Source organism: Eleginops maclovinus, chromosome 3 (genome assembly GCF_036324505.1).
Source record: "Eleginops maclovinus isolate JMC-PN-2008 ecotype Puerto Natales chromosome 3, JC_Emac_rtc_rv5, whole genome shotgun sequence".
Lineage (NCBI taxonomy): Eukaryota > Metazoa > Chordata > Actinopteri > Perciformes > Eleginopidae > Eleginops > Eleginops maclovinus.
Genome location: NC_086351.1, coordinates 26516812 through 26534182, shown reverse-complemented (window position 1 = coordinate 26534182; position 17371 = coordinate 26516812). Strand labels below are relative to the sequence as shown.

General features: G+C 38.5%; 1 protein-coding gene and 1 long non-coding RNA gene across 2 annotated transcripts; both read right to left on the bottom strand.

The window, feature by feature from the left end:
• Nucleotides 1–200: 200 nt before the first annotated feature.
• On the bottom strand, nt 201–12257 carry LOC134862071 (14-3-3 protein zeta-like). The gene is made up of 6 exons (XM_063879755.1): nt 12134–12257; nt 5826–6134; nt 3439–3562; nt 2664–2830; nt 2336–2431; nt 201–1260 (listed from the first exon to the last, which is right to left on the bottom strand). Exons 2-6 carry the CDS (start codon nt 6123–6125, stop codon nt 1210–1212), a joined length of 738 nt encoding a protein of 245 aa, XP_063735825.1. The 5' UTR covers nt 6126–6134; nt 12134–12257; the 3' UTR covers nt 201–1209.
• A 1455-nt stretch (nt 12258–13712) lies between these two features.
• Nucleotides 13713–17123, bottom strand: LOC134862052 (uncharacterized). The gene is made up of 5 exons (XR_010165459.1): nt 16962–17123; nt 16862–16888; nt 16529–16666; nt 14796–14891; nt 13713–14340 (listed from the first exon to the last, which is right to left on the bottom strand). It is a non-coding gene; the product is annotated as an uncharacterized LOC134862052 (long non-coding RNA).
• Nucleotides 17124–17371: the final 248 nt, after the last annotated feature.

Here is a 17371-nt window from a genome sequence, read left to right as displayed (position 1 = left end):
GTTTCTTTTTGGGGTATGGAGTTAAACTTTAGATCAGCTGATGAACAGCCTGTTTGAGTCCAAAGTCAGTTTAAAAATAAATTGCCTACTCTCTATTGCTGGTAGCTTGCTCCTGTTTCTTCCTTATCCATTTTGAAGATCTACTTACGATCCACCATTGCTAAATGGGAATTTGCGTTATTTCCAATTAAAACTAATAGTTGAAAGTTTTAAATTATTTTTTTTATTCCACTTACATGAAATTACACATTTCCCCCAAAATAACAGTTATGCTTGGGTGTTCTGTATGAAAATTCCAAAGACATGAACAAAGCTAGTCTGCCCAACAACAACCATCCTTACAACTCCACAAACTATTTCTTACCAACATGCAGCTAAGGCAAGTATCGAAATGAAACCAAGAGAATGAAATCAAATAAAAATCTAAATTTGAAAAAGCAGTAACTAGATAAGGACGTTGGATTTTTTTTACTGCTGTGCTCATAAAAACATAACCAAAAACAAGTTTGTGTGCTCTTGTTTTGACATTTTTTCTATACCTCGTAATTGATACATAGAAAATACAAAAGCAGGTCACCCGAAAACAAATAAAAATAATAAAGAGTAGAGAGTCGAGAAACTGACAGTATATGGAATGTTACCTTTATGTTCCAACAAAACCTTGCCCTCTGTCTCCTTTACACCTCCACTGGTCAAAGCTGCTGTCTCCTAAGGTGTCAGGAGCTAACTCCTGATTTTGTGAAACCCCAGATGTATCATCAAAAGATGGTGTTAATCAAGAACAGGAGCATCAAAATTAATAGGATACACACAGTATAACTGTTTTCTTAAAACTCAACCTGAAGCATGTTTCATGAGTTAAGAACTTACCCTCTCACCAAGCACCTCAATAATGCAACACCCCTATTTCTCCCCCACAAAAAAAGGTAAGCCGACAAGCAACAAACCCAAAACACCCTTTATGCTTTCACATGGACCCTCACATCACGCATTTAAAACCTGCCCTCCCTCCCCATCCCCTTCCCATGCAGTTACTAAAGAAGGAATAGTAACCTGATAGGAATGAGACAAGTGTTGAGAGGACTCAATATAAAAAAGATGAAGAATTGGAAACAATGTGAATAATGTGGCCGTCTCAGTGTTGATAATCATGATGAAGATGAACCGGAATGATGGCAGGCAGACAAGGGATGAGTATGGGGGTCAGGCTCATTCTGCTGCTTCTTGTTCCTCTTCGGCCTGGTTATCAGAAGTCCATAGCTGAGAAAAGAAGGGTAAAAGTGGGAAAAGCAAAATAGGTTAAAACAAACTAACACCCCATCTTAACAGGCTTTAGATTTTCATTTCAATGGACAGTTAAAAGTATCATATTCTACTCTCCAGTGAACAGAAAAAGAAACCCCCTGTTCAGTAATAATTCTGGAGAACCAAATATTCTTTTGATATTCAATTACCTTAAATTATTCTATAATAGAATAGTGAATCTGTTGTTGTTTTGGACTTAACATTGGACTTTAGAAAACATTAAAAGTCTCCTATTATGCTATATTTGAACAATATATTGTAGGGCCATATCTATACAAAACATGTCTGAAGTGTTTTGCTCAAAATACCAAACAGATCCCCCATTGTAGCATGCCTCATCCCCCTCTACCTCAGCCCTGTTCCTGAAGTGCTGATTCTGTGACTGTAGATTTAAATGAACTAGCTGCTGCTGGCCACGCCCCTTTGGAGCTGCTGCCACGCCCTTGGGCTGCACGCCCCTTTTCTACCGGGAGATTTTATGTTCCAAACCACATCCAGCACTATCTCTGAAACACTTCTCAGAGTTTACCACTAGAACAGAGACATTATATGTATCATATAAACAACAACTCTAATCCCTCCTGCAGACACCCTGCTGAATACACACACAGCTGCAGAGGGGATTCAGCTTAGGACTGTATATGGGGGACGATAGGTTGGGATGTGGGCTGAACGTTGCCAGGGGTTCAATGTAAAGCCAGCCCATAATTTCCCTTATGATGTCATAACCAAAGCAGATCTGAATCAGCTCGTTTGTACCCCCGTTTTTAGAGATGTGGGTAAGGAGGAAAAGAGAGAGGGTTGTATTTTCTGACACTTCTCTCCTTACACACCAGGGACACATTTCTGTAGAAAACACAGCAAAAAGTGCATTTTGCATAATAGCGGACCTTTAACATTGGCTCTAGGAAGCTTTGATTTGCATTAGAAAAAACAAACAATAGAGAAATAAATCAAGACTAATCAATTAAGAACATAACAAGTTGCACTCCTTAAATCTACATATTGTGTTCAAGCAATGGAAACTTACTGTCAAGTTGTCCCTCAGTAGCTGCATGATTAGTGTACTGTCCTTGTAGGAATCTTCAGCCAGTGTATCCAGCTCTGCAATGGCCTGGTCGAAAGCCTAAGAGATCCAAAAATATTCAAAGTTTTAGACTTCTGCAAGGATGGTGGTCTTAAAGCAGCTCTTAAGTGTCAGTACAATGTGAATGTTTTAGCTTGGTTAATGAACACAGTCCACTAATGTCACTGTGTGTAATAAACATTAGTCTAAAAAGGTTAAAATTAAATCATAAGCATTACATCAAGCAGGATGCCATCTTCAGAAGTCTGAACTGTTAGTGTTATGAACGCACCTCTTTAGCCAGCTTGCAGGCTTCTTCAGGTGAGCCGAGGATCTCATAGTAGAAAACAGAGAAATTAAGAGCAAGCCCAAGACGGATTGGGTGGGTTGGGGGCATTTCAGCTTTGCTGGTGACGTAGGCGTCTTCGTAAGACGATCTTGAGTTGGCAATGATTTCATCTGACAGAGGAAAAAAGGCACATAAGAGCTGTGGCATCTTCTAACAAACAAAAGAAGGCGAAGGATCAAATGATTTTTATTTAAATGAAAAATATATATATTACGGTTGTTATACATTGTAGAACACTCTACTACACGTACGTTCATGTATTTACATACATAGACAACCCCCTAATACCCCTCATAAATCTCTCTTTCAAATGAAAAGGCACAAATAAACTGAAATAAATCTAATATATTTGCACACACTCAGGCAGTGTGGAATATATTGTCCCTACCATCATCCATTTTAGTTATGCTAAGGAGGTGGGGCGCATTTTCAGTAATCACAGTTTCCTGGTTTGTTGAAAATTGGTCTTGAGCAATGCACCCTTATTTCAACAGGAAACTGCTTCATTTAATGTTTTCACCGTTGTATTCACCGGGTCCATTTGTTTTGGAGCGAAAGAGACCTCTAGAAACAATTCAGCTCCAGGTAAAAACCACCTTTGGATCTGGTTACTTTTATTTGAAGGTTTTATAATCCATCTCTTGAAACAGCAAATCTTAAACGTATGAATAATGAAAATGATACAGATGCTTTTAGGAAGACTTCACATAGTACTTACCATGTTTGCCTTCTACTTTAGCGACCTCAGCCAAGTAGCGATAGTAATCTCCTTTCATTTTCAAATAGAATACTTTGCTATCTGCTCCAGTGGTCTTTGGAATGAGATGTTTGTCCAGGAGATCCTGTGGAAGACAAGAAACAGACATCAAAAACTGTTACAAAATAACTTTCTAGGATATTAAACCAAATCTGTCAACAATAATTGAGATAGCATGCTTCACAATTGGCACTGGCAGACTTTGTAAATCAGCAGAAACAGCATTGATTTGTTAACTTCCAAGAACTTGGTACTACAGGTTGAAATTGTGTAAACACATGAATGATCAAGGCACTTTATACACAGATTACTACTAAACTTGCTTGAATGACACCACTTAACCCACTAGATTATTGGCCGTTAGTTTCACCTTCACGACAAAATTAACATTATTGCCAACACTTCAGAAGCATAATTTCTCACAGACTACCTCTAAAAGCCTCAAGGCATGAACCTTCCCTGAGCTACCTCATAGGCGTCACAGAACATTGTAGCTGAAGGCTCTTTTTGGATGTCGAATGCATGAAGAGCATCAGGAAAGCATGTGGAAGAAGAAAGGGACAGTAGAGTGGGGGTTGAAGATGGTGGTGAGAGGAGAAGTGAGGAAGAAGCAGAGGAAGAAGAAGGTGGGTTTATATGTGAAAGACACAAGGATTGAAGAAAGACGCGAGAGCAGGGCTGCTGAACTGCTGCTGAGCTTTTACTGAGGAAGTAGGTCAATCACAGAACCCATGTTAGCTCTTTCAAGACCAGCACACCACTTAACAGTCTCTCCCTGTTGCTAAGTAGAAAGCTAGCTGGCAAGAAAGCGCTTATTGTCACAAGTGGTGATGGTAAACCTTCGGTGTACCTTGCTCAACATGGTTCACACACATGTACTGTCCACACAGACAGCTTGCTGCTGCACTGCCTTTCTGTCTGCCATTCTGTCTGATTGGAGGATGTCAATTTTGTTTTTCCTGATCAATAGACCCTTGTTAACCCATCAGTTTCCGGGATGACCAGTGCCTTAATTGAAGGGGCGGTTTTAGTGGGAAACAAGCAATTCACGTACAACCACTACAAAGGCACAAACAGCTTAATCCATTATTTACCTTCAGCTGCTGTGCACGCAAAACACAGGAAACCAAGCCTATGAGAGGCTGGGCCTTTTCTGGTATACATTTGGCCACTTTCCCAGCAAGTCTCCATGGCAGCTCCACAGTTAAGCTCCATAGTTGTCAGATGTGTGTATGCCCTGCATTAGTGTTGTCACCATACCAACATTTTCGTTTCGATACCAAGTCAAGAATTTGCGATTTCTATACTTTTTTTTTTTTTTTAAAGGGGAAACCGTCTTAATGTCATTAGTGCTTTATTTCGAACCTGGGGAAAAAAATCTGTCAAACTACCTATAATAGATGAACTACACTATTCAAAAGTTTACATTAACTTTGGATAATGACACAGGAGAAATAAATAAAGTGCTCTCTTTTCCCCTCTCCCTCTCCTGACAGCCAGTCGTATCCGTCTCATGCAGCTCAATGATCCAGTAATGAGTGACTCGACAGTGAAGAATAAACATATTCATAAATAGTTTAGCTAGTTCCAGATGTCGATAAGATAGTTAAGTGTGTTAGGTCTTTAACTTGAAGTACGTGTTTTACTCGCACCGGTCCCGTCACAACCGGCGGAGCTGCAACGGTTATCATAGAGCTGCGTGTTTTCAGTCAGCAGAGATGTAACCAAAATATTTCCAACTTTTGTTTCTTGCGTCTTTTTTGTCAACAAGCCGAGGCGCATCGGCAATAGCACTTGCAGCAATGCTCTCATTTTGTCACATGATATGACAGCTAGAGCGTGCATGAGAGAGGGGAGGCACTGCAGGAACAGCTGCAGGGAGTGGAAGCAGACACACACAGGAAATACGGCTCTTATTAAAACAATGTCATTCTTAAAGTACCGATACTAATGAAATGGGGGAATCGTTGCGTTTTTAATGGCAGGGTATCGCGATACCTTTCTAGTATCAGTGCACCGTGCAACACTACCCTGCATACCCTTACTCTGTGCACTTTCAAAAAAATGTTGACATGCCCAACGTCAACATACCATACGTGTTCAAGATCATTCAATTTCGTTGGTTCTTAGGGTGAAATACTAAATCTAATCCAACATTTATTAACCCTGCAGTTTATATAAGGCCATAGACCACTAGTGTACACCCTAATGTGAGAAATCAGCCACTTTCATGACATGCATGGTTTACGTAAAAGTTATATTGACAACTTTATTTGTCTAAACAACACAAAGCTTTAACAGAATGCTAAAGCAAACAATGTTTTTGAAGGAAATGTTTAAAAACTCACCAGCACTTCCTCGCAGATTTTATTCAGCTCTTTTTCAATCGTATCCTTGTATTCTTTGGACATCTTCTTTTTGTCGGTACCGTCGGCCTTCTGCTCAATGCTGGACACCACACGCCATGAGGAACGGCGGGCACCCACAACATTCTTGTATGCTACTGATAGCAGGTTTCGCTCCTCGTTCGAAAGTTCCTTGTCTTTCTCCGTCACAGCCTTCATCGCCTCAGCCATGTCATCATACCGCTCTGCCTGCTCAGCCAGTTTGGCCTTTTGCACAAGTTCTTCTCGGTTTGATTCTCCCATGACTGCTTACTGGAGAAAGAAAAAGCAAGAAAATTAAGAGATGATTCAACATCTAATTTACAGGGAAAAACTGATACTCTCCATGGACTTGGACTGGGAATGCATTGCAAGAGCACAGTTACTCTATGTTTGAACACAGTATAGGAGAAAAATGATCAGTTTGAAATGCGTATCTGTTAGTCTAATAACAAGGTGCAGTAAGTAGAGATGCAGCTGGATTAAAGAAAATGTACCTACAAAACACTCTGAACCTGGTCTGAACAATTTCCTTAGGAATAGGGATGGGTATCGTTATTGTAACAGTAACTACTCTAATCGATACAGTACTTCTTATCTTAATATTTCTTATTTTGAGATGTTCATACTTTAGAATTGAATTCTTTCTTATTTTTATTTTATGTTCTACTATGTGCAATGACTTTTTGCACATGACGTATTGTATTATGCTGCTGCAAGACAAACATTTCCCATTATGGGATAAATAAAGTAATTCTTACCGATACAATTAAAAATATATTTAAAAAGGGAAAGAAAAAAAAAGATATTAATTTGTTTTATTTAAATGTCAAATAAATACAATTTATTATTATTATTAATATAATATTGTGCAGTACTTAAGTTCATCTGGAGGTACTGGAGTATTTCAATTATTTGCTTCTTTGTACTTCTACCCCACTACAATTCAGAGGTAAATAGTGTACTTTAACTCCACTACGTGTATTTAATCCCTTTGGTTATTTTACAGATCTGGATTAATGATGGTAAATATAATCAACCCTTAAATCAGACTGTAGTTCACCTGGAGTAAATCCAGCAGCTACCCTGCAGTATACAAAGCCATTCAAACTAGCTGCACCTTTACCAGCTCTGAGAACACTTTAATGATCAATAATTATAAAACATATCAGAGATATTATTCTGAAATGGACCAATCAAACAATGACTACTTTTACTGTCGCTACTTTAAGTACATTTAGATGAGAGTACTTTCTACTTTCACTGGAGGAACATTTAGAATACTTTTACTGTGACAGAGTATTCCTACACTCTGGTACTTCTACTTTACTCAAGTACAAGATCTGAGTACTTCTCTCACGTCTGGGCACCTGACGTGGTATGTTATGGTAGTCGATAACAGTGCATTTCTCTGTCTGATATGATGCCTTTTGGCCAGCTGTTGGGACAGATCACTTGTTTTTCCGCGATTACCTGAGAACAATGATGGCAACTGAGCATTGTCTATACCGGGTTTTGGTAGCAATCCCTATTTAACAATGTGGAGTGCTATGAATTTGTAACAGGAAAAACATTTTCAAGTACCAGCAGATGTATTGTAAATGCAGTTTGTGTTTACTCGACACCCAGATAATTCTCATTACAAGATCTATAGCCCACATCAGTTTGACTCATCCACAATAGCCAGCGGGAGTCCAAAGAATCAATCACATGGTTTCCATTCGAGACTGCAAGTAGTGATGCATAGTAGGGCTGCACGATTATGGCCAAAATGATAATCACAATCATTTTAATCAATATTGAGATCACAATTAATTATCACGATTATTTGTTAAATTTTAACCAAACATTTTTTTATTGACACACAGGCTCATTATTACTGCTTTCACATCCAGGTGCTACATTCCTGCTAATGTACACATTTGTGCATCAAAATAAAATAGGTCTATATCTCGTCCACACTACTGCGTTTTCGTTTTAATCCGGAGTTTTAAAACGAAAACGATCTCCGTCCACACGAGCGTTTAAGCTCCGTATCAGAAGTAATCTCCATCCACATTACACACCTGAAAACGAATATCACGTGACCATTCACGTATACTAGACATGCGCGTGCCGGTTGCAGCATTATAAAATGCAGAATTTACCTGCACAACAACTGCTACCAAAGACAACACGATAAACAGCGCTTTTACTTCGTAACCATGTTTACCACTGGTAGTCAAGGCTGATCTGACCCGATACCAGCTGATTTGAATCCTTCCGGGTAAGAAAGGGTCATGTGGTAGGAGCGTGACGAATCAGAGAAGGATACTCGTGATCGATAAGACCCAATCAGAAAGCGCTCATGGGTGCCTACGTCAGCGTTTCCGCCTGTCCAGACTAATCAGCAGCCCCAGGGTTATAAAACTGAAACGGGGCCAGCAGCGTTTCCAAAAGCCTCCGTTTTAGGGGCTCAAAAACGCCAGAGTAGTGTGGACGCGAGGTGTAAACGTAGCAAAAGTTATACGTTTTAAAACGAAAATGCAGTAGTGTGGACGAGGCTTGTTTTCTCCATCACTCGCTAGAAGCGCTAGATTGGCTTTGGAAAAAAACGTTGATACTGAGCGTTCTATGAACAGAATGACTTTTAAAATATCGCTCGATCACACCATTTTAATCGTGGGAAGCCAAAATCGTGATCGTGATTAAAAATTTGATTAATTGTGCAGCCCTAATGCATAGAAAAAAAATCTATCCTGATATAACGGAGAAAATAAATTTCAAGGTGCACCCTAAATAAAGTTCAACTAAATAAACAAAGTAACAAATGACAAAAAGCATCAAATATGTATTTGTAATGTTCTTTAAGCACTTTTACAGAACACACAAAACATTTGAAATCACAAAAGAGTTTTACATTTTTAAGTTTTCCAACTACTAAACACACAATGCTATGGGGGTTTGAGCAATTGATAGAAACTGTTTCAGCAATGATCCATGGACATCATGCAACCTGACCTATCAGTAAACCAGTTTGTTTGCATTCCAACTGAAAAAGGATTATGCTGCAAAGTCATTTTGTAGCAACAGTTTAAGGCAAGTATGGCTGTGAGACACTTTTTCGCCAAAACATGCATGTAGCAGTCATTGTACATATGCCATGTCTACTATTACTATCTATTCCTAGCTAGAATCTAGGGCAGACGCCGATGAGCCCCCTCTCTCTCTGTACTGTACAGCCACACACACCCACAAGCATGCATACACACCACACCCAATCCTGTACCTGCAGCAACAAGCAAGAACACGGAAACTGAAGAGCGGGAAAAAAGCACATTACCGTGATAAATGTCACAGTTACTGGCCGAAAATGAACCAGAAGGGCTTCAATTACATGTCACACGCAACTATTTTTAAAGAAAAACAGTATCCGAAGAACGAAAAGCAATCACTACTGTGAGGCCCTTGTGACCCCTTTCCAGTATGACACCAACTAGGCTATTTCCTGAAATGTAGCCTTCCAAACAAGACCACTTGCACTAATGTGCTAGGCTTTACCCATTTTTGTAGCCGTCCTGATTACAAGTGTGTTTTACCATTTTCAAACGTTTATGTTCACACGTCAAAAACCAATTATTTGGTTGGTTTTGATGAACGACACCATCTTTATTTTACATTATAAAACAGTGTGCATCGGTTTAAAAGTGGCTTGTCTGACTATCACAGACTTCATTGCAGCAGCAATGAGTTGAACACTCAGTAAAAGAAAACTCATCTATGTTGGTTAAGCTGAAGCTATGGCGTATGGGGCAAATTATGTTTCTGAGGCTTTCTGCCTTCCAGGTGGTATTTCTACAGGTTAAAACTCATGCCTTCCAGGGGGTTTTCAAGAAAAATGTAGTATGAGGGCGCTGATCTTGTATACAAGATACTTAAATTCCCGCAAGAACATGATTCCCGTATACAAGCTGGCGCAGCGGACGTAAACAATAACGTGACGTAGGAGCTCCGTAAAAACAGAGCTGTCTATGCCATTTGACGGTCTATTTGACACAATTTTCAGATTTCTGCATTAATAATACCATTTACGAAGAACATAAATATTGTTTTCTGACACCAATTTAAGATTATATGGGGGAAATCTGCAGTTTGATATGAAGGCATACGCTGAGTGTAAGAGGGCGCAGCATCCCTGTTACCCGGTTTAGACAAAACCCTGCACTCCATGGCATTCTGAGGATATAGAAGTGATAAAAGTAATTGGACTGGGAAATAATTGCAAGAGCACGGTTACTCTATGTTTGAACTCAATAAAAGATCTGTTTGAAATGCATATTTGTTAGTCGTGAACAAGGTGCGGTAGGTAAAGATGCAGCTGGATTCAAAAATGAACCTACCAAAGGCTCTGAACCTGGTCATTTGAGAAGATTTGGAATGCTAGGAAACCATTATCCAGCCCTGTTTTAACCCTGCAAGTTACTTAGCAATGTTTTTAGTGCTATGAATTGGTAAAAGGACAAACATGTTTAACTACCAGCAGATGTATTGTAAATGCAGTTTGTGTTTACTTGACTGCCACGAAAAAATAATTGTCATTACTAGATCAATAGCCTACATCAGTTTGACTCATCCAAAACGGCCAGTGGGAGTTCAAAGAATCAATCACATGGTTTCTAGGGCTGGCCTCGACTAAAGTTAAAGTTGTCAATTCAGGCGATTAGTCGACTAATCATTACACGTATATGACATTATGATTATTATTATTCTACTTAAGTACGATTTTGAGGAACTTGCCTTTACTTGAGTGTTTCAATTGTTTGCTACTTTGTACTACTCATCTACAATTCAAAGGTAAATTGTGTACTTTTACTCAAGTTCATTTATTTAATCCCTTTGGTTACTTTACAGATTTGGATTAATGATGTGAAATATAATCAACCCTTAAATCAGACTTTAGTTCACCTGGAGTAAATTCAGAAGCTACCCTGCAGTATACAAAGCCATTCAAACTAGCTGCACCTTTACCAGCTCTGAGAACACTTTAATGATCAACAATTATAAAACATATCAGAGATATTATTCTGAAATGGGCTAATCTGAATAACTAAGTTTCCTGATGCCAGTGCCGTTTTACTTAAACTTGAGTAAGATTTGGATTGCAGGTCCATAACAGAGTATTCATACATTGGTAATTATACTTGTAAACGATCTGAGTACTTTTTTCTCCTCTGCATATACACTATCTACTATTACTACCTTTCCTCTAGGGCAGACGCAGATAACCCCCCCCCTCTCTCTATACTGTACAGACACACACACCCACAAGCACGCATACACACCACACCCAATCCTGTACCTGCAGCAACAAGCGAGAACACGGAAACTGAAGAGCGGAAAAAAGCACATTACCGTGATAAATGTCAGAGATACTGTCCGAAAATGAACCAAAGGGGCTTCAATTACATGTATGGCTAGCCACACGCAACTATTTCTAAAGAAAAACAGTATCTGACGAAGGAGAAGCACTACACTACAGAGAGGCCCTCGTGACCCGTTTCCAGTATGACACCAACTATTTCCTGAAACGTAGCCTTCCAAACAAGACCTTTTAATAATGTGCTAGGCTTTTACATTATAATAAAAAGGTGTGAATCTGGGTTTATCTGGCCGTCCTTTGAGATGTGTAGCTCAGTTCCTCACGCAATGTTAGTTTTAAGAACGTTTATTTGAACCTACTTGACACATTACGTCAGCAAAATGATATACTAATGCTACATTGCCGTGCCACGGTGCTATTGTATCGAATGTGTAGTATTGCAGACACTAAAACCATACAATTGAACTAATCATTGGAGAATAGCATACATATGCACATGCAACAGTTATGTACTATAAACAATGCATTCATATTACAGATGCCTGGTAAAACTTGACGTTATTAGTCAACAGGCGACATGCAAACGAACCCAATAAGCACAACCTGAAAAGTGATTTCAGTTAGCAGGTTTGACGTTTGTACCCCATACAACAAAATATCAGCGCTTCAACCTTCGACCCGCCTTTCACGTCTGCTCTTCCATTTTAAATCCAGCTATTAGACATATCCCAAACTGTAGCTAAGCTAGCCATTGTTCTATGGTCTGGTGATTGTCGCCGCTATATGCAGCCCCACGGGTAATCGGAGGCGATGCGTTTCTATAATTACCATATTTGACGATGCGTTATAAGACCCAGCGTTAGGTAATGCAATCCTAAAAGAGCCGTTTAAAAGGGTGAAACTAATTTCTTACCTGAGTTCTGGTAGATGGCAGTGATTTCGTCGTGCGAAGCTACAGCTGCTTCTCTCAGCCCGTCTGTCTGAATGAAATCCACGGGGTTTCCCTCCAATGAAACCAGTCCAGGGCACGGCCAGGGCGTTGGGGGGGGGGGGGGGGGGGGTGACGTCAGACGTTATCATGGCAACCTTACTCGAGCCATCTTGGGAGAATCAGAATACCTTTATTTAGCCCACAGAGGGGACATTTACAGTTGTTACAACAAAGAGCCAACGTTAGCTTGATACACCACAACATATTTAAGGGAGGGGAAGTTTATCCTCCTTTTAGCATTACTTCCCTAGCCCTCAATCATATTAGCATGTTTTTTTCCCAACTTTTATTGAACAATTTTTCAAACGCATAAAAAAATGCCCTTCAGAAATTGAGGCCATTATGAACAGAAAACAGCGGGAAAAAATTAAGAGAAACAAAAAACAATACTCAAGTGGTAAATCTGGAATCAAAGTGTGGAGAAACTGGTCAAATTGTTTGATTGTTTTTTTCATAAAGAAAGCCAATAAATCCTGGTGACATTCTGAGAAGGCAAACTGTGGATGAAATATTTTAGCTAAAATAATCAAATTACTAATTACAATTTTCAATTTAAAGGCGAAATAGTATATTATCATATGTTAAAACCAGATGTTTTGCGCATTGTAAGTTAACTAATACTAGAAATCATCCCAAAATATAAGCATGTTATCTGAGCAAGTGGAGAAACACATAATGAAAACATCATCTTGTAACAACACAGTTACTGATATCAGAAATACTTTATTCCCAATTGGGAAAACATTTTTTATGGAAGTCCACCAAGCAGATGTACTCTGTCTTACTGCAGATCCCTTTTTTTTTTTTTTTACCAGAACAGAGGCATACTGTATGGTGACTATCACTGAAAGGAATCCTAAAACCTCAAATGAATGCAGCTCATATGGGTGCTGTGATACAGATTGTGGCTCTGTGGAGCTGATGGTAATAGTGCACATTATCTACATACCACCAAGCTCCTAAACTACACCAGAGTGACATTTGTAACCACTATTTCTGCATTCTGGTAGGTTTCCTACAAAAAGTTATTTTTTGCCTTGTCACATGTTTTGCCCTATGGCCATATGTCGAGCATATAACCTATTTAAGTGCAGATCAGGTTTTGACATCTTTAGAAATATACAGTTATACTTCTCATTTGTCAAGGTGCGGTCCAGAAAGGTGTTACTAGCTAACAAGAGGGATTTCAAATAAAGGAAAAAAGCCTATCGGTTAAGTGAGAACTGCTTCTGGAGAACTTGAACACATACAGGCACCCTTCACTTCCAACATTACAGGGTTTTCCAGCAGCATTCTGAGATTCATTTGTTAAGAGAAATGGCTGAACATACTTTAATTTAGCTTTAGTTTTTTATAACAATAGCAATAAATATAACCTAAGCGCTCATACTTTCAAGTACAAAAAATATATGCATTTTAACATTTCTATAAGATAAAAACACTAGCAATGTTACATTTAAAAGGATCATCTTTATTCAAAGGTTATACATAACATGTTGGCAACAAAGAAATTAAAAATAAAAACATGGCTGATTGTCAGTCCATACTCAAACACAGTAATACCACATTATTGGTAATGATCTAAAACTCAAAATATATTGAAAATACTTTATTTGTACAAAAATAATTTCTCTCTTATAGAAGGCTAGGAAAATACAAATGATTGAAATGACATACTTAAATATAGCTGAATCAGAATGTAATGCAGCCCTTTAATGTATATAGTCTATTGAATTTGGAAGCAGATGACTTTCAATTATCTCAGTATAACAACATTGTTCAGCTGAGTCAGTGTCACTCAGACATTCTTTTCAATTCAAAGCCTGTCCTGAATCAGTGGGAGGGCCCAATGATGTAGAGCCCACAAAGGCAATGGATTGTGAGTGTAACATTTTGAAATGATACACAGAAAATATGCATGAAAACGTAATTTACAATATACATTTTAGCACAAATATGAGTGTAGCTGTCAGCAGAACTAAAATTCTCACGAGAGGATAGGTTGAAAAAACATATAATTTGGAAAAACACCATGGGACTGAAGCTTCAGGATCAACAAGGCCATATTTGACGCAAGGCCTGATGAAAGTGTAAGATAATTTGTAGGGGTAGGTGATGAGAAAAAACCCCTGAAAAACAAAGACGTTTTTAGAAGCAGATGGAAAGAAAAAATGGAATACACAGGGGCCCAGAAGAGCACAAACTGGAAACACAAAGCAGTCACACCAGTTGTAGCCTCAGATGAACATACCTTGACAATTTTAAATCTACGGACAGCATTCTTAAACTTCAAACTCTGCAATACAGTGCTGTCTGTGGAACTAGGGTAATTGCCACTCATTTGGGTCACAAGTATAAGGCCATTAACTTGGAAATTTCCCCAAAGAAAATCTGACTGCAGATATTCAAGTTTTTATAGACATAATACTGGAACTAGGTCAGTGAATGGTGGTATAAACTTTTTTCGACTGATAATGACAGTGTGATTTATTCTATCAATACAACTGAGGTCATAAATCAAAAACCTCTGTAATTGTTGTGTGTGTATGAAAGAAGTATTAGTTACTCTTTGATTGTGACTTACTGCAACATCTTCCATACAGCATGTCATCCACACATGTTCACTGTGGGCGTAATGAGGTCAGTCTCCGCCAAGCCTCCCTCTCATACTGCTACCATCCTTAACTCACGTCATGTGAACAGAGGTTAAACGAGTACTCAGTTCTTGTACTTAAGTAAAAGTATAAATACCAAAATGTAGGAATGCCAGTTACAAGTAAAACTCCAGTATTCAAAAACATTTTCAAGTTAAAGCAGAGGCATCAAAATACAGTATACTTAAAGTATCAAAAGTAAAAGTACTCATTATGCAGATTGGCCTATTTCAGAACAATATACATTATATATTTTGACTGAAATGATTGATATTTTAATGTGTTTATTAAGCTGGTAAAGGTGGAACTAACTGCATTATTTCATTTACTGCTTGGTACACATGAACCAGAAGTCAAGTAAAGTATAATATTTAATTCTGAATTGTAGAAGAAAAAAGTAGCGAACAATGTAAATACTATAAGTACATGTAGCTCAATTTTACTTAAGTACAGTACTTGAGTAAATTTAGTAACTCTAAACCACTACATGAATGCTAGTTTCATTAGCCAACTTTGGCTAGCCACCGAGCATTAAGCGGAAGACAGTCATTTCAGAATCACAGAGATTTGAAGACATTTTAAGAATAAATAGAATAGAAATGCAATGTTCTTATTGAAGGAGAGGAAACCATTCTGTTAGCTAGTTGCTATCCCTGACTCTGGGTTGAGTAGGCGGAACAAACGCTCATAGATATTATGTACATATAAGGATATTGTAAATGCATTACCAGTGATGGATAGCAACAAAGTACATTTAAATCAAGTACTGTACTTAAGTACAATGTTGAAGTACTTTTGATTGACCACTACATTTATTTGACAGTTTTTGTTGCAAGTTCATTTTGAGGTTTAGATTAGCTACAACATCTAAATCAATTATTAAATAAACGTTGACACTTATAGGTTGATACATCCAGTCGCAAGTTATTCAAATGACCTCTTCATTTACCAGTAATGATAAAAACACATGAATAATCATTAGAGTAGCCCAGTGACTATACGATTCTGTAATGGGCCATTATGCATAAGGAGTACTTTAACTTTTGGTACTTAGGTATATTTTGATGCTGTTACTTTTGTTCTTTTACCTCAGTAAGATGTTGAATGCAGGACGTTACTTGTCACAAAGTACTTTCAAGCTGTATTATTGCTACTTTTACTAAAGTAATACATCTGAGTACTTCTTCCACCACTGTGCATTACCAGTGAAAAAACATGTTACTCAATATAACAAGCATTTAAGAGATGCCATGTTACTGTGGTAAGGTTAAATTTAAATTATGATGAAGTGGGATGGAGGACCGACAACGCCACCTGGGGACTTGAACCCCAGGATATAAACATAAAAAGATTAGGACACAGGTTCAGGACTGAGGGGCAGAGACGTGTTTCAGAATACAGTAACTTTTATTAATTGTAAAATCAAAAGAAAAAGGAAACTCAGGAAAACGGTGTTGGAAGACCAAATAGTGGGTTATAAAACAACAAGAATTACTCAGTTTTAAAATGATTTTTATTATATAATGGGATTAAAATCGTATCTAAAATGTAACATTTAAAAGTCTGTATAAGAAAAGAAACTAAATCTAAAAAGGTGGGCTGAAGCTAGTTAATGGGGTGGCAGGTTACTTCTCGTGACACTAGGGTGCAACCAAATACTCACCAGGTGCAGCCACAGCAAACCACACACAGCAAACAGGTCCTCACTCGTGGTCCCCGGTGATCTTCACCACAACAAATAGTGAGGGTGACTAGCCCCCCCAATGACCGGCATTCAGCTTTACTAACGGAAAAGTAATAACTGAAAACAAGGTTAAACAAACAATGGGGAATCCCAGTTGGCTAAACAAAAACTAACTGAAACTAAACTGGACTAACCAAAAACAGTAACTGGCATACACAAAAACAGCAGCAGGTGAACCTAAAAGCAATTGCAATCTGGTTAAAAATTGACTACCATGAGGTACAAATAATTGAGGTTCTTTGCGCTACTCACCACAGGAAGAAAGAGTCACTGGACAAACTGCAAGGAAACAGCAAGTGAGCTTAACAAACACTAGAAGTAACTGAGACATATTTTGAGAGAGACAGCCTACCTGCACCACCGACCATGAAGGCAGAGCCAAAGGAAAGAACAATTGCAGCAGGTGCACTTTATACTCTGCCCTAATTAAAGGAGTGGTTGGGGGGAGGAGTGCGGCCCTGAGCTGCATTCCCAAGCACCCCACTACATTACGTTCACTGGACGCAGTGGATTCTCCTCACTGCGCTAATGCGCATGCTCACTACACTGTGCTGCCTTCACGTATGTCTGTGGTCACGACTGAAGCGCTGTTGTAGGGATTGTAACGTTACAGGGATTATGTTACATATTTTATGTATATATTTAAACATCCATGACTATTTGTGTGGGATGGAAACATTTCTGACTTCACGTTGTGGGAGCATTGATTCAAGAATGCGTAAATGTAAAATAAATAACCTCAAATACGAACGTACCAAAGAT

What these genes read in the sequence shown, in the direction of transcription:
- LOC134862071 (XM_063879755.1), bottom strand. Translation starts at nt 6,125, where the DNA reads ATGGGAGAATCAAACCGAGAAGAACTTGTGCAAAAGGCCAAACTGGCT. An exon ending in AAATCTGCGAGGAAGTGCTG is followed by an intron (nt 3,563 to 5,825) that starts GTGAGTTTTTAA and finishes TGTCTTCCACAG; the next exon opens with GATCTCCTGGACAAACATCT. An exon ending in TACTGAGGGACAACTTGACA is followed by an intron (nt 1,261 to 2,335) that starts GTAAGTTTCCAT and finishes TTCTTTTCTCAG; the next exon opens with CTATGGACTTCTGATAACCA.